Below are 24,041 nucleotides of genomic sequence, written 5' to 3'. Positions count from 1 at the left end.
TTATCCCTTTCCGTGGGAACTTCAACTGTACTCAAAAGCACAGAAGTCTGACGGGTCTGCAAACCTCGGGCCTAACTCGTAACTTGCACCAGTAGCAGCAGGGCTAGAGTGTTAGCTGCCTTGTCCATAAATACCGTATTTTTTGCTCTATAGGATGCACCCGACCATAGGACGCACCTTGTTTTAGAGGGGGAGAACAAGAAAAAAAAATCTCCCCCTCTCTGCTCAGCGCCCCTTCAGCGAAGCGGCAGGATAAACAGAGCCCCTTCCATTTCTCCTCCCGCTTGGCTGAAGGGGCGCTGCGCAGCTCTCCCTCTCTGCTGAAGCCGGGAGAGTCTTGGAAAAGGGACCCGAAGCCTCCGGAGTGCAGCAGGAACTCGCGGAGGGAGCGCTCCTTCTGCGCTTCGGACGCTTCGTGTTGCTATCGCTGAAGCCAAGGAGCCTGCATTCGCTCCATAGGACGCACACACATTTCCGCTTACTTTTTGGAGGGGAAATAGTGCGTCCTATAGAGCGAAAAATACGGTAAGTTGTTATCCTGGGGGTTACGGAAGGGTGGGTTACGAATGGGGACGAGACCCGTGCAGCCTCCAGGCGATGCTTGGGTACGCCACGAGAGTCTCTCCACCCACCTTGGCTTCTCTTCGAAACCACGCTCTGTCTGCTTGCGGCTGCACCCGGTGGGCTCTGCAGGGCTGCTCTGTCTCGCCACCTCCTTTCCACGCTGTGCCTCGGCTCCAGGCCGTGCTGTCGCCGCTGTCGTTTTCATGTGTTTGATTTGCCTGCTTGTTTCTCGTACCACCATTTCCTCCATGTTGGTTTTCCCTCCTCTCCCCCCATCCCCCCAAACCCCCCGCAGGCTGAGACGGCTGCAAACCGGATTTGCAAAGTGTTGGCCGTGAACCAGGAGAATGAGCACCTGATGGAAGACTACGAGAAGCTGGCTTCCGACGTAAGTGTGGGCAGGGCCCCTCCCCTTGCGAGTCCCATGGGGCAAGCGCCGAGGCTGCCAGACCTCCCTAAAGATTGTGGCATCCAGATTTGGGGGAGGGGGGTAAGGCTGCCAATGGCTGCCCGCCATGTGCCTCCAGGGTCAGATGCTCCAGCCATGCTGGAAACCACCGGCTGGAGAGACTGGTCATGCTCTGGCCCTGCTTCAAGGTTTCCCGCAGGGTTTCCCACGTACCTACGGGACTGCCTCTCCTGGTATGCCCCGCGGAGGACCTTAAGGTCCACAACACCATGGAGGTCCCAAGTCGCAAGGTGGTTAGATTGGTCTCAACTAGGGCCCAGGGCCTTTTCAGTACTGGCCCCGACTTGGTGGAACGCTCTGTCACAAAAGACCAGGGCCCTGCGGGACTTGACATCTTTCCGCAGGGCCTGCAAGACAGAGCTGTTACACCTGGCCTTTGGTTTGGACTCAGTCTGACCTTTACGTCTTCCCTCCCCTTACGGTTTTGATTTATGGGCTACTTTTGAAATGAGGCTGCTTTTTAAATTGCATTTTAAATTGGTCCCCCCCCCATTATGTTTCCATTGTAATTTTACTGGTGTTAGCTGCCCTGAGCCCAGCTTTGGCCGGGGAGGGCGGGGTATAAATTATTATTATTATTATTATTATTATTATTATGCTGGTCACTGTGAGAACAGGATGCTGGCCTGTGATTGCCACTCAGCTGTCCTTAATGTTCTTATGTGGGAGCTGTTTTGTGGAGCAGTTTTGTCCCACTTGGGCCACCGTAAATGGAATTCTGGTTGCCATAACTGGCTGAGCAGAGTGCAGGAACTGGGCCTGTCGCAGGTGGTCCCTGGGCTTTGCGGAGGGTGGTGGCGAGGAGCCACTATATCCCTGGGGCTGTTGCCCTTGCTGTCGTTGACCTCCGCCTCTCTCCTCCACCCCGCCAATCCGATCCTCAGCTGCTGGAGTGGATTCAGCGCACCATCCCCTGGCTGGAGAACCGCGTCCCGCAGAAGACCATACAGGAGATGCAGCAGAAGCTGGAGGATTTCCGTGACTACCGGCGGGTTCACAAGCCCCCCAAGGTGCAGGAGAAGTGCCAGCTGGAGATCAACTTCAACACCTTGCAGACCAAGCTGCGGCTAAGCAACCGGCCGGCCTTCATGCCCTCTGAGGGGAAGATGGTCTCGGTGAGTGTGCCCGCTTAAAAAAGCAGAAGGGAGCCGATAGGGTGGCAGAGTGGAGCTCCAGGTGGTGTTGGGTGGGTGCCCTGCACCTCCAGAGTCAGAATTGGTTCAGCTTTGGGCCAACAGAGCAATTAAAGGTAGCCTAACTTCTGCCGCCTATGCTCTGGTAACCTCTAGGTTAGATTACTACAGGTCAGGGGGGAAAACAATGCTGTCCAGGGTTGTAAAGACTGCAGAGAGAATAATTGGGTGCACTCTCCCTAAGGGAAAGGTAAAGGGACCCCTGACCATTAGGTCCAGTCGTGGCCGACTCTGGGGTTGCGGCGTTCTTCTCGCTTTATTGGCCGAGGGAGCCGGCGTACAGCTTCTGGGTCATGTGGCCAGCAGGACTAAGCCGCTTCTGGCGAACCAGAGCAGCGCACGGAAACGCCGTTTACCTTCCCGCTGGAGCGGTACCTATTTATCTACTTGCACTTTGAGGTGCTTTCGAACTGCTAGGTTGGCAGGAGCAGGGACCGAGCAACGGGAGCTCACCCCGTCGTGGGGATTTGAACCGCCGACCTTCTGATTGGCAAGTCCTAGGCTCTGTGGTTTAACCCACAGCGCCACCCGCGTCCCAACAGAGCAATTGGGTTGGAGTTAATGTCAAATCTCAATTTGGCTGCAAATGCACCATAGAGCCAGAATCACTGGGTGTTTCCCCCATCCTTGTGTCCCTTTAATCTGCAATATGCAGATGCTGGCCTATATTCCAAGGCTGTCGTTAAGGTTGCTGTGACAATGTATTACTGAATCAACAAGAACTCAATGACATGTACAGTCAGGTTCCTCTTCCAGTGTCTCTAAACGGCAGAGCAGCCTTTTCCCTAACCTGCTGCCCTCCAGCTCTTCCTGGCTCCATCGGGCCCAGCCAGCTTGGAGTCCAAAACAGCCGGAAGGCACCAGCTTGTCGGGAGCAGTGGGTGGTCATCCCTTAGCTACGTACAGCCCCTTTCTCTATGTTTACGAGCGTGTGTGCCTGCAAGATTAAGGGAGAGCCCAGCGGACCCCCAGATAGGACAGGCAGAAGTCCTAAGAGGAAGCGATGCTCAGACTGCATCTCTTCCCCAACTCACCTGCCTTCTGTTCCCTAGTCAATCCCAATGGGTTTGCAACGAAGGCAATTAGAACAATTTCAGAAATGCTATTAGAAGCTATTAAGCGGAACTGATGTGTTTGTCTTGCTGTGTTTCACTTCTCGTTTGCTTAGGGTGGTTTATATATACAGTTGTACCTTGGTTCTTGAACGGAATCCGATCCAGAAGTCCGTTCGACTTCCGAAAGCGTTCGAAAACCAAGGCGCAGTTTCCAGTTGGCTGCAGGAGTGCTCATGGTGCTCTTGCATCATTCCCCCCCCAAAAAAATATAGTCTGGCCCCCCACAAGCTCTGAGGGACCGTGGACTGTCCCCCTGCTGAAAAGGTTTGCTGACCCCTGGTCTACAGCCACCTGGGGGAGAGGGTTAGCATGAGATGCAAGTGCAGAAGTGTTACGATGCTGAACGTTTCCCTCTCCCCCCCAAAAACCTCCCCAGGACATCAATAATGGCTGGCAGCACTTGGAGCAGGCGGAGAAAGGCTACGAAGAGTGGCTGCTGAATGAGATCCGAAGGATGGAGAGGCTGGACCACTTGGCCGAGAAGTTCAGGCAGAAGGCGTCGATCCATGAAAGCTGGACCGAAGGTGAGCTTAAGGATGCAGGATGCTGCCTTGTGCCAAGCGAGGCAACTGGCTCATCTGTCATCTGCGCTGACTGGCAGGGTCCAGAATTTGAACCCGGGGCATTCTCTGAATGCAAAACACAGCTTTTTCCCGTGCATGTAGGACACACAAATAACACACCCAACGTCTGCGACTAGCAACAGACAGCCTTTCCCGCTACTGCTGTCCAGGTACAGCAATGGGGCCCGCCTAATGTCAATAGGCAGGGAGTTCCAAAGCACAAAGGGAATGACTCTTAAAAAAAATAAAACGCAGGGCAGTAATTATTATTATTATTATTATTAATTATTATTTATACCCCGCCCATTTGGCTGGGCTTCCCCAGCCACTCTGGGCGGCTTCCAAAAAGATATTAAAATACTGTAATACATCAAACTTTTAAAAGCTTCCCTAAACGGGGCTGCCTTCAGATGTCTTCTAAAAGTTTGGTACTTGTTTTTCTCTTTGACATCTGGTGGGAGGGTGTTCCACAGGGCAAGTGCCACCACCGAGAAGGCCCTCTGCCTGGTTCCCTGTAACTTGGCTTCTCGCAGTGAGGGAACTGCCAGAAGGCCCTCGGTGCTGGACCTCAGTGTCTGGGTAGAACAATGGGGGTGGAGACGCTCCTTCAGAAATACTGGGCCGAGGCCGTTTAGGACTTTCAAGGTCAGCATCAACACTTTGAATTGTGCTCGGAAACGTACTGGGAGCCAATGTAGGTCTTTCAAGACCGATGTTATATGGTCTCGACGGCCGCTCCCAGTCACCAGTCTAGCTGCCTCATTCTGGATTAGTTGTAGTTTCCGGGTCACCTTCAAAGGTAGCCCCACGTAGAGCGCATTGCAGTACTCCAAGCGGGAGATAACCAGAGCTTGCACCACTCTGGCGAGACAGTCCGCAGGCAGATAGGGTCTCAGCCTACGTACCAGATGGAGCTGGTAAACAGCTGCCCTGGACACGGATTTGACCTGTGCCTCCATGGACAGCTGTGAGTCTAGAATGACTCCCAGGCTGCACACCTGATCCTTCAGGGGCACAGTTACCCCATTCAGGACCAGGGAGTCTTCCATACCCGCCCACCTCCTGTCCCCCAAAAACAGTACTTCTGTCTTGTCAGGATTCAATCTCAATCTGTTAGCCTCCGTCCATCCTCCAACCGCCTCCAGACACTCACACAGATACTGCATGGAGTTCAAATCCTGCAGGTCAAAGGCATGGAGTGAATTAGTGGAGTCCTGCCATGCCCCCTTCCACTACGTTCTACCCAAGTGCCCCCCGTGATGGTGCTGGTGGCTGTGTGTTTCCAGGAGAGAGGTTGGCTTCCCTGGGGGGGTACTGCTGCCCTTTTATTAAACGCCTAGCCTCCGGCCTCTTCCAGTCTGGCCAGATGTCAAGGCGCGAGGGCTGAACCTTCCAACATGGCAGCTGCGGGTCTCGCCCCGTAGAGAAATGCCATAATCTCCCCTTCTGGAAGGAATGTGCTGGGTGGAATGTTGTTCTCATAGGGTTGGGGGAAAGAACATTGCCGGGTTGGGGGGGTGTAAACATAATTTAGCTTGCGCAAGTGTGTGGAAGGGGGGGCGGAGGGCGCTTACAGCTGCGCAGAAGCGATCTGTTTCTGCTTTTCCATGGGTTTTGGCAGCGACGGAAATAATTGAAAGAAGAAAAGGGAGCTGAGTGGCCGTCTGGTTTTTCTTTGGTTGGGGGGCGGGGAGCCAATGAACCAATGAAATTTGCCTTACCCAGAGCCCAGACATGTAGACCCCTAGCCTGGTGGTGTTTTCTGAGTGCCAGCAACTCGGCAACACAGCCTGGGTTTTCTGAGCTCTCCCACTGCGTACGTACCCGCCCCCTTAACCCAGGCTGCTGAATGGGATCACATTCGCACCCGGCTCTCCCCGCAAGGCAGCTCACAAAATAGCTCGAGGGTCTTCCTGGGAGCCACTGCTCCCTTCCTCACGTGTGACCTTGTCGCATAGACTGAACGCGAAATGCGCTAGCAGCTCGGACACCGGGCAGAGAGCGTCTTCTTCTAACCAGGTGCCTGTGAAGCCTGAAGAACTCATTGCCACAGGGGTGGCGGCCGCCTGCAAGGGCAGCTTTTATTAGAAGAAAGGGGAACAAAAGGAGGGAGATGGAGACTCTTCCTCCGCCTCGTCCTCCTCATGAGATTCCCCAGGGAACGATTGGCTAACTGCTGCCGGAGACAGAGCGCTGGGTTAGGCCAGTGTTGACTCAGATCCAACGTGACATGTCCTGTTTTATTTTTCATGCCTGGAGGGAATTCAGGGGGAGTAGCTGCTGTTAAATAGCTGCTCTTAGAGCATTGGGGTATGCATATGCTTATATATCTATCTATCTATCTATCTATCTATCTATCTATCTATCTATATATATCACCGGTGCAAGACGGTCTGGGCACGTGATACCAATCCTGGCCTGACTTCACAGGCTACCAATTAGTTTGCAGGCTCAGTTAAAAATGCAGGTTTTGGAACTTTAAAGCCTTAAACTGCTTAGGACCCGTACGAACCAACCCGGACCCTGCCATCATCATCTGAGGCCCTTCTTCATGTGTGTCCTCCACAAGAAGTCTGGAGGGCAGCAAGACGAGATTGGGCCTTCTCAGTGGTGGCTCCCTATTTGCTCTACCCAGGGAGGCTCTTCTGACACCTTCATCGCATATCTGTAAGCGCCAGGCAAGGCAAAAACATTACTTTTTAACCAGGCCTTCTACTTTTAACTTATCTATGGCCTCTTTTTTTTGGCAATGGGATGGTTTAATGCAACAGGGTGTTTATGCTGGTTTTAATGTATATACAGTGGTGCCCCGCAAGACGAACGCCTCAGAAAACGAAAAACTCGCTAGACGAAGGAGTTTTTCGTTTTCTTAGCAGCTTCGCAAGACGCATCTCCCTATGGGCTTGCTTCGCAAAACGATGCTTGCCCCGCAAGCTCCGGGGATGGCGGGGAAGCGCAGCGCGTCTTCCCCACTGTCCCCGGACCTCTTTTGAAGCAAGGGGCGGCGGGGAGAAGATTGCTTCTCCCTGTTGCCAGCCCCGCAATCTCCGGGGACAGAGGGGAAGCACCGCACGCCTTCCCCTCTGTTCCCGGACCCCTTTTGAACCAAGGGGCGGCAACGGGGAGAAGCAATCTTCTCCCCGCTGCCCCTTCCCTTGCTTTAAAACAGGTCCGGGGACAGAGGGGAAGGCGTGTGGCGCTTCCCCTCTGTCCCCGGACGGTCTCCATAGGAACGCATTGATTGATTTTCAATGCATTCCTATGGGAAACCGTGCTTAGCAAGACGAAAAACTCGCAAGAAGAAAAAACTTGCGGAACGAATTAATTTCGTCTTGCGAGGCACCACTGTATATGTTTATTTGTTCCGCTTAAAATATTATAAGTCTCTCTTGAGTTGCCATGGGAAAAGAGCAACCAATAAAATTAATTAATTAAAGGTAATAAAATATTCCCGTTTGACCTTGAGCACCAGAGGCCCTGCCCTCCATCCTGCCGTCACACGAATCAAGGTAGCTGCAAAAGGAGCTCACAGATGAGCTGAGATTTAAGAAGGGCACATTTAAGAAACAAGAAAGGGGAAATCGCAAAGGAAGAATACACACGAGTAGTCAACAGTTGCAGGGAGAAGGTCAGGCTTGCCAAAGCTCAGAATGAACTCGGGCTCGCAAGACAGGTTGCAAATATTTTTCTTCTTCCTCTGCAACCGCACCAGTTTCTTCAGGTTCCTCCCACCTATATTTCTTGTTGGTCTGCCTTTGTGCTTTCAATATTTTGCTTTTAAGAAGCTCCCATCCAACTTGGACTCCTCTTGGAGTATTTCTGACCTTGGGACTTTCACCCAGTGGTTCTTTGGGCTTTTTGAAACCAGCCTCCTTAAAGTCCAGAGTGTGTTTTCTGACTACACTCCGCTTTCCCTTCTTGCCTGAGTTTGATATAACCTAAGAGGACTTGGTACAGTAGCTTCCTTCCAAGGTTTCCTGTACTTCGAGCTCTGCAGTTCTGGGATTCTGTGAAATAATGGCAGGCAGGGAAGAACAATGACTGACCTACGCAGTGCTTGGGCTTCCTGAGAATCTTAGTTTTTGTTTGGGTGGTTGGCCAGTATCTACTCCTTGACCCTCTTTCTGCCTCTCTGCTTGATAAGTTGGAAAGGCATTGCTGGCCATGTCAAACCCATACCCTCCAACATTTCTCGCTGAAAAGAGGGACTTCCTAAGGAAAAGCGGGACATTCTGGAATCAAATCAGAAACTGGGGCGGCTTCTGTAAACCCGGGACTGTCCCTCTGTTATAAACAAAATTTGCCCTTTTTTCCCTTATGGGGTATCCAAGAGCCCATATAGAGTCCTTACGTAGGATCCCTATTGGTAGGAGAGAATAACAGAGGCCAACCAGAGAATATTGAGAAGCAAAGCAGCTAGTAAGCCTGGTCTTTATTGATCTGTTGCAACAGGGTGCTCCCCTCACATGCAGGAAAGGAGGAGGACCCAGAAAAATGGCGCGCAAGGCCTATATAGACAGTTTAAATTCCCTGCCCTGGAGCTCAAGACCACCCCTCCATACATCATACATACATTACAGAAGGGGTGTAACCTAAGACCACCCCCCAGATACATCAGACCTACATCACAGAAAAGGCAGCAGAAATCTGAGTGACTTGTTTACCTTTTGTCTGCCAGGTTACCTGTTTAATGGTCACTTGATTGGATTGCCTGGGGAGCCTGGCCAGTCTTTTGTAATGATAAAGACTTAGTTCCTGAGCCAGGTCACAGGCACACACCCTATTCATATCTTAAATGTGCCCTTAAGACAGGATTTGTGAAGGAAAAGACAATGGGGAGGCTTTTCCATTTTCTTTTGACCTTGCAGAGAAAACATTTCAGTTTGGGAATCAAAAATGGTTTCGGGTCAGTCTTCCTGTGCTGATCTATGTACATGCTTGGTTGGGACACTTATGAACATTTAACATATATCTAAGATCTTAAAGGGATGCGGGTGGCGCTGTGGGTAAAACCTCAGCGCCTAGGACTTGCCGATCGCATGGTCGGCGGTTCGAATCCCCGCGGTGGGGTGAGCTCCCGTTGCTCGGTCCCAGCGCCTGCCAACCTAGCAGTTCGAAAGCACCCCCGGGTGCAAGTAGATAAATAGGGACCGCTTACCAGCGGGAAGGTAAACGGCGTTCCGTGTGTTGCGCTGGCTCGCCAGATGCAGCTTCGTCACGCTGGCCACGTGACCCGGAAGTGTGTGCGGACAGCGCTGGCCCCCGGCCTCTAGAGTGAGATGAGCGCACAACCCTAGAGTCTGGCAAGACTGGCCCGAACGGGCAGGGGTACCTTTACCTTTACCTTTGAGACCTTAAAATTCCTATCACAACAGCAAACCATACCAGACTGGACTTAGCATCATACCTAACACTTTGCAGTGCCAGCCTGACTCCAGTAGGAGTTGCCCAGCCTTTTGTGTGTGTGTTTTGTTTAAGAAGCTACTACACCCTTCCAACGAGGAGGAGCCTGCAGGCCCAGAGAGCTCTGCTAGGTCTCCTGAAAGCCCAAGACCAGTTGTTTATCTCCTTGGGTTCTGGCTGCAGTCCTTTTGTTTCCCCGCTCTATTCTTAGCTGAGCCTGGGAAGGGTAGAAGTGTTATCAGCCTCCCTGCAGCTTCCTGTTGGGCTTGGTCAATCACATGGCAAATTCCTTTCTCCTTGCAGCAAAGGGGAGGAGCCCCGCCCATCCAACCACCTCCCTCCCTCCCCCCCCCCAACTTGGCTCATCCATCAAAGTGGGGAGTCGGTTGCTATAGGAGGCCCAGTGTGGCCCCAGACTGTTCCTTAGTGGTGATGTGGGGAGGGGAGAAACTGGAAGAAGGAACTCATTTGGTGCTAAGAAACGCCAAAGAGTCCTACCTAGGCAGCCGCAGGCAGAGCAGGAAGGTAGCCAAAGCTCTGTTTCTCAGCCAGTTGACGTGCGATCTCCTGAGGCAGTTCTAGCTGTGCTTGGTTCTCTTTTGCACTTATTAAAGGTAAAGGGACCCCTGACCGTTAGGTCCAGTCATGGCCGACTCTGGGGTTGCGGCGCTCATCTCGCTTTATTGGCCGAGGGAGCTGGCGTACAGCTTCCGGGTCATGTGGCCAGCATGACTAAGCCGCTTCTGGCGAACCAGAGCAGCGCACGGAAACGCCGTTTACCTTCCCGCTGGAGCGGTACCTATTTATCTACTTGCACTTTGACGTGCTTCCGAACTGCTAGGTTGGCAGGAGCAGGGACCGAGCAACGGTAGCTCACCCTGTCACAGGGATTTGAACCGCCGACCTTCTGATCGGCAAGTCCTAGGCTCTGTGGTTTAACCCACAGCGCCACCCGCGTCCCTTTGCACTTATTATGAATTATCTATTTTATTACGTTTCCATCCCGCAGTTTCTCCCAAGGAGCTCAAGGTGACGTGTGCAGTTGTGCTTGCTCCCCCCCCCCCTTTTATCTGCAAAACAACCCTGTGAGGTAGGGCCCAGGAGCCTCGTGCTCGTCCTCCTGAGAGGTCCCAAGAGACGAGAGTTCGAATCTCCACTCGGCTGCAAAACTCGCCGTGGGCGACCTCAGGCCAGTCACAGCCTCTCAGCCTCGCTTACCTTCCAGGGTTTGTTTTGAGGATGAAATGGAGAAAGGAGGAGGGCCACCACGTACGCCACCTTAAGTTCCATGGAGGAAAAGGGATGTAAATTTTTATTTATTTTCTTAAAATGCTTTATTGGTTTTAAAACGGAGTAACATAAGTAATCAATAGAAATCAAGGACAAAAAGGAAATAAGCAAACATTCATTCCATGGTTGATGCACATTGTAAGAAACGATTTGCAGTTAAATTCAGCATCACCTCCAATATAAATTTGTCAAGAGAGAAAGAACTGGAGGGCAGACATTTCTAAATAAACTTTTCGGCTGCACTCGCAAAATGCAGCCCCCAGGCCTCAGGGTGTGTGTGGGTGTGGGTGTGCCTCTACCTCCTTAGCTCAAACCCCTGGTGGGGGCTGAAATAAAAAAAATTAAGGTCTTATATATATAATAAATGTACCAAGCAAACAGGTACATAAATAAATAAACCACATGTCTGAAGCAGCTCAGGAAAACAACCATGAAACCATTTTGGCTCCCAAACTGACCAAATGTTTTCTCTGCAAAGTCAAAGGAAAATGGAAAAGCCTCCCCATTGTCTTTTCCTTCACAAATCCTGTCCTAAGGATATGTCTGTGTATGAATAGGGTGAGCCTGTGACCTGGCTCAGGAACTAAGTATTTGTCATTACAAAAGACTGGCCAGGCTCCCCAGGGTATCCAAACAAGTGGCCATTAACAGGTAACCTGCCAGACAGGAGGTAAACAAGGCATTCAGATTTCTGTTGTTGACCGCCCTTTTTGTGATGTAGGTATGATGTTTCTGGGGGGGTGGTCTTGGAATCCAGGGCGGGCAATTTGAAATGCCTATATAAGGGCGGGCACACCTTGGTTCGGAGTCCTCCTCCTTTCCTTTCCTGTGTTAATTTCTCCAACCAATGGAGAACCTACAAAGGACTCTATGAGTGCTCTTGTGTCCCCCATAAGGGAATAAGGGCAGATTTTTGTTTATTACAGAGCCTTGCTTTCAACTCGAAAGTTTTTAAAGGCACCAGGACCATCAGCCCACATTCTCATTGATGCTACCAAGGCGGAATCTGGGGCTCCCTTGCCCACAGCACCCTGAAACTCCCGCCTGCTCCTCCCACCCTCTCGAAGAGGGTCCCAGACACAGGAAGCCGGCTCTGGGCTTCCTCCGGCTGCGCAGGAAACGAGAGAACTGCGAGCCGCTGACATTCCTGAGCTCCGGAGCCTTTTCCTCGGGCTCCTGCTTCCTCTCGGCTCATCCCTCTGGTTTGGGCTTCCTTTTCCCAGCCCCGGCCTGGGGGCCGAGGCGAAAGCTGCCTCTGCTCTCAACCTGGCAACATTAGCCGGAGCCCTCTGCGCTAATTCGAAAACTATTTGAGTCGGGAGCGGAAAAGCAGCTTGAGTTTTTTTGAAAAGCGCTCTTCTGTTTCAGTCAGCTGTTCCCCGGGACATGCTTAGCTTTGAAAATTCTCCCTTGGCTGCCGGCCAGACAGAAATCCAGACAAACTGGGAGTTGTGGTGGAGAGATGATGGGGCAGTGGGGGAACGGGACAGTTTCTGAGCTGGCTGAATGCAAGCGGCCGAGGCAGAGAGACTTTGATCTCCCCCTCTGTACCTCACCCCATCTCCCCCCCCTAAACTTGTGAGCCACAAGGGCTTGAAAAACCACCTGTGTCCCCCTCCAGGTGTGGAGACCCTGGGCAAGCACTGAATTCCCTTCAGCCAATGAGGGATCGGTGATGTCATCCCAAGGAGAGGATACCTTGGGGATTCCCAGAGCTGGCCTGCGCAGCTGACAAGTGTGGGGGAATCCTTGAAGCACCAGCCATGTCCGGAAAGCAAGACCCACCCACCCCTCCAGACACCGAACCCCTGCCCTGACCAGGACAGGACAGCAGGGGGCGCTATTAATCTCAAGTGATACTCTGACCCCTTAACCTCCGCTGCCATGCGTAATATCGTCGGGAGAGGAAAAGGAGTAAACTACACAAATCCAGAGCGGAGTCCCTAAGGCGGTTGGATGGCACCTTGTACACCACCTTCCAGCCAAGCTGGTGCCAAACGTCTTGGTCTGCTTTCTTTTGCACCACATCAGCAAGGCCAAAAAAGAGGTCTTGTCTTCTGGGCTGCCCAAGATCTTCATGCACACTGCCCAAGCTTGCGCCCCAAGGAGGTCACTCCTCCACCCCCCCTGTGATCCTACAGGGAGGTCTCCCCGTGCCTCCAGTTGTCAGAGCAGAAAGATTTGGGTGGGATACAAGGGTAGGGGCCCGGGATGGGGGGAGGCCAAATTAGGGTGGGAGAGGCTGACACCGATCCAGCGCCACACCCCTAACGTTACATTACCCAGAGGGGGTTCCACCCAGATGTGTCACATCAGGGCAGTTTGGGGGAAGTTTTCCCCCTTCCTCACTTTCTGGGTTTTCCGTGGCTAAGCAAGCCAATCTCTGGCTCCAGTGTCCTGAGCAGGACCTGGTGCCCTGGGACGTAATAATCCTGGAAGCAAGCCTTTGAGTCAGATGGGGCTCTATTCCGAAGGGACTTAGCACATCTTGGGGGGGGGGGTTTAGCCACATAGGCCATAGGTAAAGTTAAAGGGACCCCTGACCATTAGGTCCAGTCATGGCCGACTCTGGGGTTGCGGCGCTCATCTCGCTTTATTGGCCGAGGGAGCCGGCGTACAGCTTCTGGGTCATTTGGCCAGCATGACTAAGCCGCTTCTGGCGAACCAGAGCAGTGCACGGAAACACCGTTTACCTTCCTGCCAGAGTGGTACCTATTTATCTACTTGCACTTTGACGTGCTTTCGAACTGCTAGGTTGGCAGGAGCAGGGCCCGAGCAACGGGAGCTCACCCTGTCACGGGGATTCGAACCTCTGACCTTCTGAGCGACAAATCCTAGGCTCTGTGGTTTACCCCACAGCGCCACCCGCGTCCCTTTACATACCATACATCCCTGCATATTTTACCTGAACTAAACCATTCAGTAATCCATTGTTGCATCCATCAAAACATATTTACACTGTTGAATTTATCTTAATACTTTTTTATTGTCTTGCGATTGGTGGGGGGGGCTCCTCGACAGCTTTTGACCAGTCCCTTCCATCTTCTCTCCCAACAACCCCAGGTAAAGAGACCATGCTGCGGCAGAAGGACTACGAGACGGCCACCCTGTCGGATATCAAGGCCCTGATCCGGAAGCACGAGGCTTTTGAGAGCGATCTGGCGGCTCACCAGGATCGTGTGGAGCAGATAGCGGCCATCGCACAGGAGCTCAAGTACGCTGTTCCCCAGACGTCCCCCGGCCCCGTCCCCCCCGGCAAAAGCAGCTCTCTTTCTGGTGGCACCTCCACCCAGGCTGTGCCCATGAGCACACATAATATTGCGACTGGGGGCGCCGTTGCACCCATGACCGGCTTCTGGGCTTCTTCCCATTGGGGCATCTGTTCGGCCACTGTGAGAACAGGAATACTGGGCTGAATGAGCCCTTGGCCTGGTCCACCCGCCAGGTTCTTCTGTTCTGAACTTGGCCTTGAATTCCAGCCAGTTAAATAAAATTTTATTTATACCCTGCCCTTCCCAGTTCAAAAACCAGGCTAAGGGCGGCTAACAACAAATTTAAAACATGTACCGTATTTTTCGCTCTATAAGACGCACCCGACCATAAGACGCACCTAGTTTTAGAGGAGGAGAACAAGGAAAAAAATATTCTCTTCCTCTCTGCGCAGTGCCCCTTCAGCGAAGCAGGGGGAGAAATGGAAGGGGCTCCGTTTCTCCTCCTGCTTCACTGAAGGGGCGTTGCGCAGAGAGGGAAAGCTGCACAGCGCCTCTACAGCGAAGCGAAGCCAGGAAAGCAAGAGGGATTGGTGCGCACCGATCCCTCTTGCTCTTCTGGCTTCTGCAAAACCTGTGCAGCCTGCATTCGCTCCATAAGACGCACACACACATTTCCTCTTACTTTTTAGGAGGGGGAAAGTGCGTCTTATAGAGCGAAAAATACGGTAATTGTAAAAGCAGCATAAAACACAGTATTAAAAATACAGTTCTAGGGCAGGTGTTCTTCAAACTCAGGCCCCAGGCCAGGAAGAACTTCCTGGCGCTAAGAGCTGTCGGGCAGTGAAACGGACCACTTTGGAAGATGGCACTGCCCTTCGTTAGAGGTTTATTACACAAGAGTTTGGACGGACATCTGTCAGGGATTCTTTACCTGCAGTTCCCGCATTGCTGGGGGTTCGACTAGACACTGGGGTCCTTTCCAGCTCTGTGGTTCTGCATCAGTGGACTACAACTCCCATCATCCACGGCCATCTTAGATCAGAGACGAAGGATGGTGGGAGTTGCCGTCCACTCATATCTGGGAACCCGAAGCTGAATGAAACCACGACGCTCGGAGCAGCCTCCTTGCTGACACTATCAGACTGCCGCTCTAAAGCCAGGACACTTGTGGCTTCCTCCTGAGCCAGTCCTCTGGCCTCCTCGAGCCCAGACAGTCAAAATCCCAATTTCAGTCACTCTGGGCTGTGTGTGTGTGTGCGCGCTTGTGTTTATGCCGTAAGATTTTCCTGCATCCTGTGTAAAGGAAACATCAGCAGCCTCCAGGCCCTTTAGAAAGCTTCCCAGCCGCCATTCCATCACACCGCCCAGCCCACTTTGTGTGTGTGTGTGTGTGTGTGTGTGTGTGTGTGACTCGAACCGTCTTGCAGCAAGGGGGCCGACACAAAGAGACACTGTGTGATATTTCTGGCAGGTCCAAAATAGCAACCTCGCCGCCCCTTTTCCTTTCCGTTTGTCACTGAGAATCCCTTTCCAATGCGTCTTTGGCTCCTGCACAGAAACAGCTGGGATCACCTCTCCTTTTGGAAAGAGTTCCTAAAAGAGTGTTCTCTTCCACTTGCGCACACACACATACACACACACATGAGATACACAGTGCCCCTATTGTTCTCCTTCCCTCCTCCCTTTGTGTCACACCAGAATGTGCTTATTGTAAGAGTTTGCTGCAAACTTCTTCGTCCTGCCCCCCCCAAACTCGGATAAACTCGCGCACAATTAGTACACACACAGGCGAGAGCCATGAATAGCGGCTCTTATTCCCGTGGCTGGGAATGGCAGGGAACTTGGAAACATGGATGTGTGTGGCCCTGCGGCATGGCTTCGTGGGGGAGAGAACACACATAGAAACGCCTCTTGCAAAAAAAAGAAAAGCCTTGAAATAGGGAAAGCGCCATTTGAAGGCCGCTGAAGCCTTTTCACCCTGCATCTGTTGCTTCGGGAGTCGCTAGGCAATAAATACCCTTCTCTCCCACCCCCTCGTCATGAGTTAGACACGGATCTGAGGTTAGGGGTGTTCTGCCTGAAACCAGGCACCCTGTTATCCCCGCATGTCTTGTTGCTGTGGCTCCGCTGGCCCCCTCCCAAGGTATTTCGCTTGGCAAGCCTCCCGGCTTTTCTTTCTCCATCCCAAACGTGTAGCTACACGCAGCTTTCCAGAGGAGCTCTGCTAAAAACTTTGCATTCGGGCCGGGGGGGGAGGTGTTGGCTGGGAGCGTGCCACTGTTGGGGCTGGGCTCACCAAGCTGGGCCACCCCGCACCCCAGAGACTTTGGGGGAGAGTTCCCAACCCGTCCGCCTGGTGGGCAGAGAGCCTTGAAAGGGGGGAACAGCACCCTCTGGTGCCCGAGAGCTGCCACTGTGTTGGTTGCACAGCAGCCGGGCTCAGGGAGGAAATAGATGCATGGCGTCTCTCGCACCCGGTTGCTGTTTTCCTGCATATTTCTGTGGCTCAAACCCACAATCCTGAGATTGAGAATCTCATGCTCTGCTAACGGAGCTATTTGTTCCAATAATTAAAAGACCACAGGTGTGCTCTAAGCAGAGATCATGACCTCTGCAACAAGAGAGCCTTAAGAATATACCGTATTTTTCGCTCTATAAGACGTACCAGACCACAAGACGCACCAGACCACCTAGTTTTTGGAGGAGGAAAACAAGAAGAAAAAAAATTCTGAATCTCAGAAGTCAGAACAGCAAGAGGGATCGCTGTGCAGTGAAAGCAGAAATCCCTCTTGCTGTTCTGGCTTCTGTGATAGCTGCGCAGCCTGCATTCGCTCCATAAGACGCACACACATTTCCCCTTAATTTTTAAGGGGGGGAAAAGTGAGTCTTATAGAGCAAAAAATGCGGTAATTTCTCCTTCTTTTCTCCCAAGGTGTTTGGCCCATTGTGGTTGTATGAAGGCCATGGGGGGAAGAGAGCGTAGCCCCACTGGCCTGGCCCCAAATAATGCCCCCTTTCTCTCTGCCCCGCAGCGAGTTGGACTACTACGACTCGCCCAGTGTCAACACCCGGTGCCAGAAGATCTGCGACCAGTGGGACTCGCTAGGATCCTTGACCCACACACGGAGGGAAGCCTTGGAGGTGAGCTGGGATGCTCCTGCAGCTTGCCTTGACCTTCAGCCAGGGGCGCAGGGGAGAGTCGGCACTGTGTCATGTGACCCGATCACCTGACCCATTTCTCTCCTGCACAGAAAACAGAGAAGCAGCTGGAGACCATTGACCAGCTCCACCTGGAATATGCCAAGCGGGCAGCGCCCTTCAACAACTGGATGGAGAGTGCCATGGAGGACCTGCAGGACATGTTCATCGTCCACACCATCGAGGAGATCGAGGTAGGAGGAGGGGGTGGAAGGTCACTGGGCACAATTCAGTTGCCCCAGGAATGTGCCAGTCAGTCATCAAAGAGAGAGCTAACTCCTTGTTAGCAAAACACGATCCCTGCAGGCTTTGTTGACTGCGTGAAAATCAGTTGCCGAGACTGAAAGGCCCTGCCTCTCACCAGGGCTTTTCCCCAAGCAATTGGAGACTGTGCCTCTTGTTGTTGTTGTTGTCGTTTAGTCGTTTAGTTGTGTCCGACTCTTCGTGACCCCATGAACCAGAGCACACCAGGCACTCCTATCTTCCACTGCCTCCCGCAGTTTGGTCAAACTCATGCTGGTAGCTTCGAGAACACTGTCCAACCATCTTGTCCTCTGTCGTCTCCTTCTCCTTGTGCCCTCCATCTTTCCCAGCGTCAGGGTCTTTTCCAGGGAGTCTTCTCTTCTCATGAGGTGGCCAAAGTATTGGAGCCTCAGCTTCAGGATCTGTCCTTCCAGTGAGCACTCAGGGCTGATTTCCTTCAGAATGGAGAGGTTTGATCTTCTTGCAGTCCATGGGACTCTCAAGAGTCTCTTCCAGCACCAGAATTCAAAAGCATCAATTCTTTGGCAATCAGCCTTCTTCATGGTCCAGCTCTCACTACTAGTAAAACCATAGCTTTAACTATATGAACCTTTGCTGGCAAGGTGATGTTTCTGCTTTTTAAGATGCTGTCTACTGTGCCTACATGCAGCCAACCTCTCCTCCGCCCTTTTCACGCCTCTCCTGGTTCTGGGAATCGGGAGAAGGGGAGCTTGTCACAGCAGCAGGAGGACTTACCAGGCTGACTCATCTCGGCCTCTTGGCCTCCCTCCTCTCCAGCCTCTTGATTCTGAACTTCTTTCTGCCACAGACTCTCCCTGCTCACTAAGTCCTGTCACCCCTTTGGGCTCTGACACCTCCTCTTCCTGGTCTTCTCCCTCTGACCACTTGTCGTCGTCCCACCACCCCTCCCCAGGCTCTGACCTCCTTCCTCCTTTCCCAACTGGTTCCTCCCACCACTCCTCAGTCCAACTGCTCCATGACCCCAGCTCAGAGAATCTTGGGTCCCCAGGACTGGGGAAAATCACCTGAGGCTTGGAGGACCCATCACCTTAAGGCAGCTTCCTGCATCCTGACTTGGTATAAGACAGGTTCATATGCCTGTACAAGTGGTACCTCGGGTTACATACGCTTCAGGTTACATACACTTCAGGTTACAGACTCTGCTAACCCAGAAATAGTACCTCAGGTTAAGAACTTTGCTTCAGGATGAGAACAGAAATCATACAGCGGCAGCGGGAGGCCCCATTAGCTAAAGTGGTGCTTCTGGTTAAGAACAGTTTCAGGTTAAGAATGGACCCCCGGAACAAATTAAGTACTTAACCCGAAGTACCACTGTACATGAAGCTGCTTTCACATGGCTTTATTATTTTTTTTATAATAATATTTTATTAAGTTTTAACAATAAAGAAATTCCAAAACAACAAACAGAGAAAAGAAAAAACACAAGAAAGTATAAAAACACAAAAATACAAAGTTACAAAATACAAAAATACAAACATTTAACATAAAAAAGAAAAAGGGGGGGGAAAGCACACAAAAATAATACAAAAATCCCTCTTTTTTAATTTCTCATCTTTGATTAACTTATTTTCCTGACTTCCTCACGCCTCCCTTTTTTGTACCCCTTTTAAAAATTGGTTCAGCAAATTCACATCCTGCTTTCACATGGCTTTAAAAGCCAAACAGAACTTGACAGGCGGCGTTCTGCCTCCTGGGTCACAGCATTGTAGAGCTGGAAGGGACCCGAAGATTTTCATCTAGTCCAACGCCCTGCAAGGCGGGAATCGCAACTAACAAACCCCTTTTCCTCCCAGGGATTGATTGCAGCCCACGATCAGTTCAAGTCCACCCTTCCCGACGCGGACAAGGAGCGTGAGGCCATCCTGGGTATCCAGAGCGAAGCGCAGAAGATTGCAGACTACAACAACATAAAACTCTCCGGAAACAACCCGTACACTTCGGTCACTCCGCAGATCATCAACTCCAAGTGGGAAAGGGTGCGTGGAGATGTCCAGACCGTGTCACGAATCCAGGCAGAGTCCTGGAGGGAGATGGGGGGGCGAGAGAAGCCAGCCAGCTGAAGTGGTCCACGGCCAGTTCGGCTGGTGGAAGACTTGGGGGGCTGATGACCCAACTCTTTTTGTTTTCGTTGGATCAGGTCCAGCAGCTGGTGCCAAAGAGGGACCACGCCCTGCAAGACGAACAGAGCAAGCAGCAGTCCAATGAACATCTGCGCCGGCAGTTTGCTAGCCAGGCCAACATTGTGGGGCCTTGGATCCAGACCAAAATGGAGGTGAGGGGGCTCTGCCCGTTGCTCCCCGCTTGCCCCACAGGAGAATTTGGAGAGGTGCAGAGAGGTTTCCGTTTCATTTCATTTTCACTATCAATTCAGATACCGCCTTTCTTGTAAACACAAGGGAGGTTAGGAGCCTGCAAGATAGACAGCAAAGATCACACGCCTAATAGCAATCTTATCCAGTTCTTTAAAAAGTCGTAATAAAAGCATAAGTTAAAAATAAACAACTTGAATAAAGCAATATTCATTAGGCCATTAGAATACAGTGGTACCTCTGGTTGCAAATGGGATCCATTCCAAAGGCCCGTTCGCAACCTGAAAGGAATGAAACCCGTGTCTGCGCGTGTGAGGGTGGTGATTCGCCACTTCTGCGCATGTGCATGACGTCATTTTGGGCCTCTGTGCAATGCACGAGCGGAGAAACCCGGAAGTAACCCTTTCCAGTACTTCTGGGTCGCCGCGGGCCACAACCTGAAGCAAACATAACATGAGGTGTGACTGTATAACAGTAAACAGTTAACTTAAATACCAGCAAATAATAATTAAACATTTTACACTTATCAGTTAGAATAAAGAATTATTAAGGTGTAACCACAGAGCCTAGGGCTTGACGATCAGAAGGTCGGCGGTCTGGGTGAGCTCCCATTGCTCGGTCCCTGCTCCTGCCAACCTAGCAGTTTAAAAGCACACCAGTGCAAGTAGATAAACAGGTACCACTCTGGTGGGAAGGTAAACGGCGTTTCCATGTGCTGCTCTGCTTTGCCAGAAGCGGCTTAGTCATGCTGGCCACATGACCTGGAAGCTGTACAGCGGCTCCATCGGCTAATAAAGCGAGATGAGCACCGCAACCCCAGAGTTGGCCACAACTAGACCTAATGTTCAGGGGTCCCTTTACCTTTACCTTTTAACCACTAAAAATAACGGCAGGACACAATGCATAAAATAACCATGAAACCAGCATCAAATTGAGAAGCGAGGGCACACAGATGACAAAATTGTTTTTTGAAAATATCCCTGAACTACTCCTCCTCTCTTCCCAGCTGCTTTTACTGTTCTCATAGTCACGGTCTGGGAAAGGCTCTCAGGTTCTGGAGGGTGGGGCAAGGCAGGTGGGAAAAGCTGGAGCTCTGGAGCATTGGTACAGCGTAAGAGCCAACAGTGAGACATGTGAGCCAGGAATCGCCCGTCTCTCACCATGGTCTCTGCTGCTCTGAGAGCCTTTTGGGCTGGTGTAGCAGACTTACAGTATAATACTAGCCATGTCCCCTGCTTGACTTAGGGGCAGTGCCTTCCAGGTCTAAAAGCCAGGCGGTCAAGCTAGTTGTGGGCAGGATCTCTGCCTGCCCGGCCTGTTTGCCCTGACACGGCTCCACCTTCTCTCCCCCCTCCGCCAGGAAATCGGGCGCATCTCCATCGAGATGAACGGGACCCTGGAGGACCAGCTGGACCACCTGAAGCTGTATGAGCAGAGCATCGTGGATTACAAGCCCAACATCGACATCTTGGAGCAGCAGCACCAGCTCATCCAAGAAGCGCTCATCTTCGACAACAAGCACACCAACTTCACCATGGAGGTGAGGGCAGCCTGGGGACGCTCTCGGCCAGCTTGCCACACAACCGGCGACTTGTGTTTTTTTCTGGCGTTTTGCATGCTGGGGAAATGGGAGTCAGGGAACAGGCCTTGCAAAACTGATACAGTGGTACCTCGGTCCTCGGAACGTCTCTGTTGACGAAAGTTTCGGAACCCGAACGCAACAAAAACCCGGAAGCAGATGCTTCCGTCTTCGAACGCGCCTTGGAAGTCAAACAGCTTCCTCTGCGTGCTTTTCAATTTTCTCAACTGAATCTGCAGACAGCCCTTTGTGCCTCGGTTTTCGAATGTTTCAGAACTTGAACGGTCTTCCGGAACGGATTTACGTTCGAGAACCGAGCTACCACTGTAGCTGCTTTTTTCAAAGAAGTAACTCACTTTACGTGGGGCTGACCCAGAAACTCCAGCGGGTGCAGAATGCCGCGGCGAGACTCCTTACGGGGTCCTCGCCATGGGATCACATTCACCCGGTGCTATACCAGCTGCACTGGCTCCCGGTGGAGCACAGGATCAGGTTTAAGGTGCTGGTTTTAACCTTTAAAGCCCTATACGGCCTAGGACCCTCATAGCTACAGGACTGCCTCTCCTGGTATGTCCCACTGAGGACCTTACGGTCTTCAAACAAAAACATCTTGGAGGTCCCGGGCCACAGGGAGTTAGGCTGGCCTCAACCAGAGCCAGGGCTTTTTCGCCCGTGGCCCCGATCTGGTGGAACGCTCTGTCACAAGAGACTAGGGCCCTGCGGGTCTTGACATCTTTCCGCAGGGTCTGCAAGACAGAGCTGTTCCACCAGGCCTTTGGCCAAGGCACAGCCTGACCCCCTCTCTCCTTCTTTAATCCTCATAGAACTCTAGCCCAATGGTTGCCACTAATTTGATTTTTGAATTGATTTTAAAATGAATTGATTTTAGAATGCTGTGTTACTTTTATTGTTGTTAGCCGCTCTGAGCCCAGCTTCAGCTGGGGAGGGCGGGATATAAATAAAATTTTATTATTATTATTATTCAAAGAATAAATGGCACAGACAACAATGATAAAGTACTTCAGTCGAAGCCATTTGGAAACCTTTAGGAAGGCAGCATCTCAAGCCCAGGGAGAGTTTTCAGGGCTGGCTGCTGGTTTTAGGGTTTCGGGCTTACACCAGCCGGGCTCGTCTTCCTAGGCCCTTTTGCTGAATGGGGAAGGCTTTGATTTGGGGGTTTCTGCCTAGTTCTTTACAAAGCAACCCTTGTTGGGCTGGGGGAACCCTCTGCCCTCTACCAGATCTTAGCCCCTGATAGGTCCCAGGTGCAGATTTCGGCTTTCAAGAAGGCAGTACACCAAAGCGAGTGAGTTATTCAGCCTTGCCTCTTCCCCTCCCGCCCCAAACTCTTCGTTCCCAGCATATCCGTGTCGGGTGGGAACAACTCCTCACCACCACAGCCCGGACCAGCAACGAGGTGGAGAACCAAATCTTGACCCGGGACGCCAAGGGGATTAGCCAGGAGCAGATGCAGGAGTTCCGGGCCTCCTTCAACCACTTCGATAAGGTAACCTGAGTTTGGCGCAGGGCTGGGGCCTCGCCGTGGAGCAGCCGGAAAGTCATTTTTGGATGCAGAAGAGTCTGCTCTGTGTGTGTGTGTGTGTGCGCGCGCGCGTGTTTGTTTGTGTGTGTGCGTGTGACTTTCCTGCCTCTGATCACTAAAATAAAGAATGAAAGAGAGGAAACTCCTGCCCACAGAAAAGGGTTCGTTCCTCGGATTGAAAAATGCCAGAGGCTGGCACCAGTTGGAGGGTCCTCTGAGCTCAGCCTTGTAGCGCTGCCATGAGTGCTTTTGTTGACCTTAATTTCCAGGCCATGCTCGTTCTTCATGATTTATATTTTTATTCCACCCCTTCTTTGAAAAGGCTAGGGGTAGTTGCGTTCCCCTCCCTGCATTTTATCACCACCAACCCTGTGAGGTAGGCCTGACTGAGACAGTAGCTGCCAACTCTCAGGGTGACCCTGCTTTGTCACTCTTGGCAGAATTTTTTAAAAAGGGTTGAACGGTTTGGCGCGCAAGGTTCCAGCCGCGCAAATCAGACTTGTTCAATTTGTGTCCAGAGGAAACTGGACAGTTGGCATATGACTGTCTTGAGAGACAATGGAGTTTGCTTCCAGGGGTGAAGTCAAACCACTGCGTTAGTAGCACCAAAGTAGCCTCCCCGGGGCGCAAGCCTGTGTGGTGTGTCTCGAGGTCCTGGGCGACAAGACACACACCCACACCCCTGGCTCACTGATGTGGTCCCAAAGAAAGCAGAGCAAGACGTTTGGCACAGCTTGGCTACAGGAGTTGCTGGAAGGAGGCATAGAAAGCGCCATCCAACCGTCTTAGGGACTCCGCTCTGGATTTGTGCAGGGTTTCCTCCCAAGCCTTCATCCCAGAACGTTTGCAAGCACAATTCAAAGTGTTGGTGCTGACCTTTAAAGCCCTAAATGGCCTCGGTCCAGTATATCTGAAGGAGCGTCTCCACTCCCATCGTTCAGCCTGGACACTGAGATCCAGCGCCGAGGGCCTTCTGATAGTTCCCTCACTGCGAGAAGCCAAGTTACAGGGAACCAGGCAGAGGGCCTTCTCGGTGGTGGCACCCGCCCTGTGGAACACCCCCCCCCATCAGATGTCAAAGAGAACAACAACTACCAAACTTTTAGAAGACATCTGAAGGCATCTCTGTTTAGGGAAGCTTTTCATATTTGATGTATTACTGCATTTTAATGTTTAGTTGGGGGCCGCTTTAGATGAGCCGTTTAGATGAGCGGGGTATAAATGGTAAATTATTATTATTATTATTATTATTTTCTCCCCAAGATGTCCTGCAAAGCAGCAGAGGTTTAAGCTCAGAGTTTTCCTTCTCCTAGTTGGG

General features: G+C 51.8%; 1 protein-coding gene across 4 annotated transcripts in view; it reads left to right on the top strand.

Annotated features, from left to right (window-relative positions):
- Positions 1–24,041, top strand: part of ACTN4 (actinin alpha 4) — a 135,935-nt gene that overhangs the window by 105,552 nt on the left and 6,342 nt on the right. For all 4 annotated transcript variants that reach the window (XM_081868792.1, XM_081868790.1, XM_081868789.1 and 1 more), the window contains exons 9-18: positions 860–952; positions 1,918–2,148; positions 3,718–3,865; positions 13,661–13,811; positions 16,842–16,950; positions 17,061–17,201; positions 19,086–19,268; positions 19,430–19,564; positions 20,962–21,141; positions 22,541–22,687. In XM_081868792.1, coding sequence (XP_081724918.1) covers positions 860–952; positions 1,918–2,148; positions 3,718–3,865; positions 13,661–13,811; positions 16,842–16,950; positions 17,061–17,201; positions 19,086–19,268; positions 19,430–19,564; positions 20,962–21,141; positions 22,541–22,687 — 1,518 coding nt within the window. The remainder of the gene's footprint in view (positions 1–859; positions 953–1,917; positions 2,149–3,717; positions 3,866–13,660; positions 13,812–16,841; positions 16,951–17,060; positions 17,202–19,085; positions 19,269–19,429; positions 19,565–20,961; positions 21,142–22,540; positions 22,688–24,041) is intronic.

The sequence above is a fragment of the Podarcis erhardii genome (assembly GCF_964252035.2).
Source record: "Podarcis erhardii genome assembly, chromosome: 7".
NCBI lineage: Eukaryota > Metazoa > Chordata > Lepidosauria > Squamata > Lacertidae > Podarcis > Podarcis erhardii.
The sequence above is the reverse complement of the archived record's forward strand: the minus strand, read 5'-3'. Positions and strand labels throughout refer to the sequence as shown.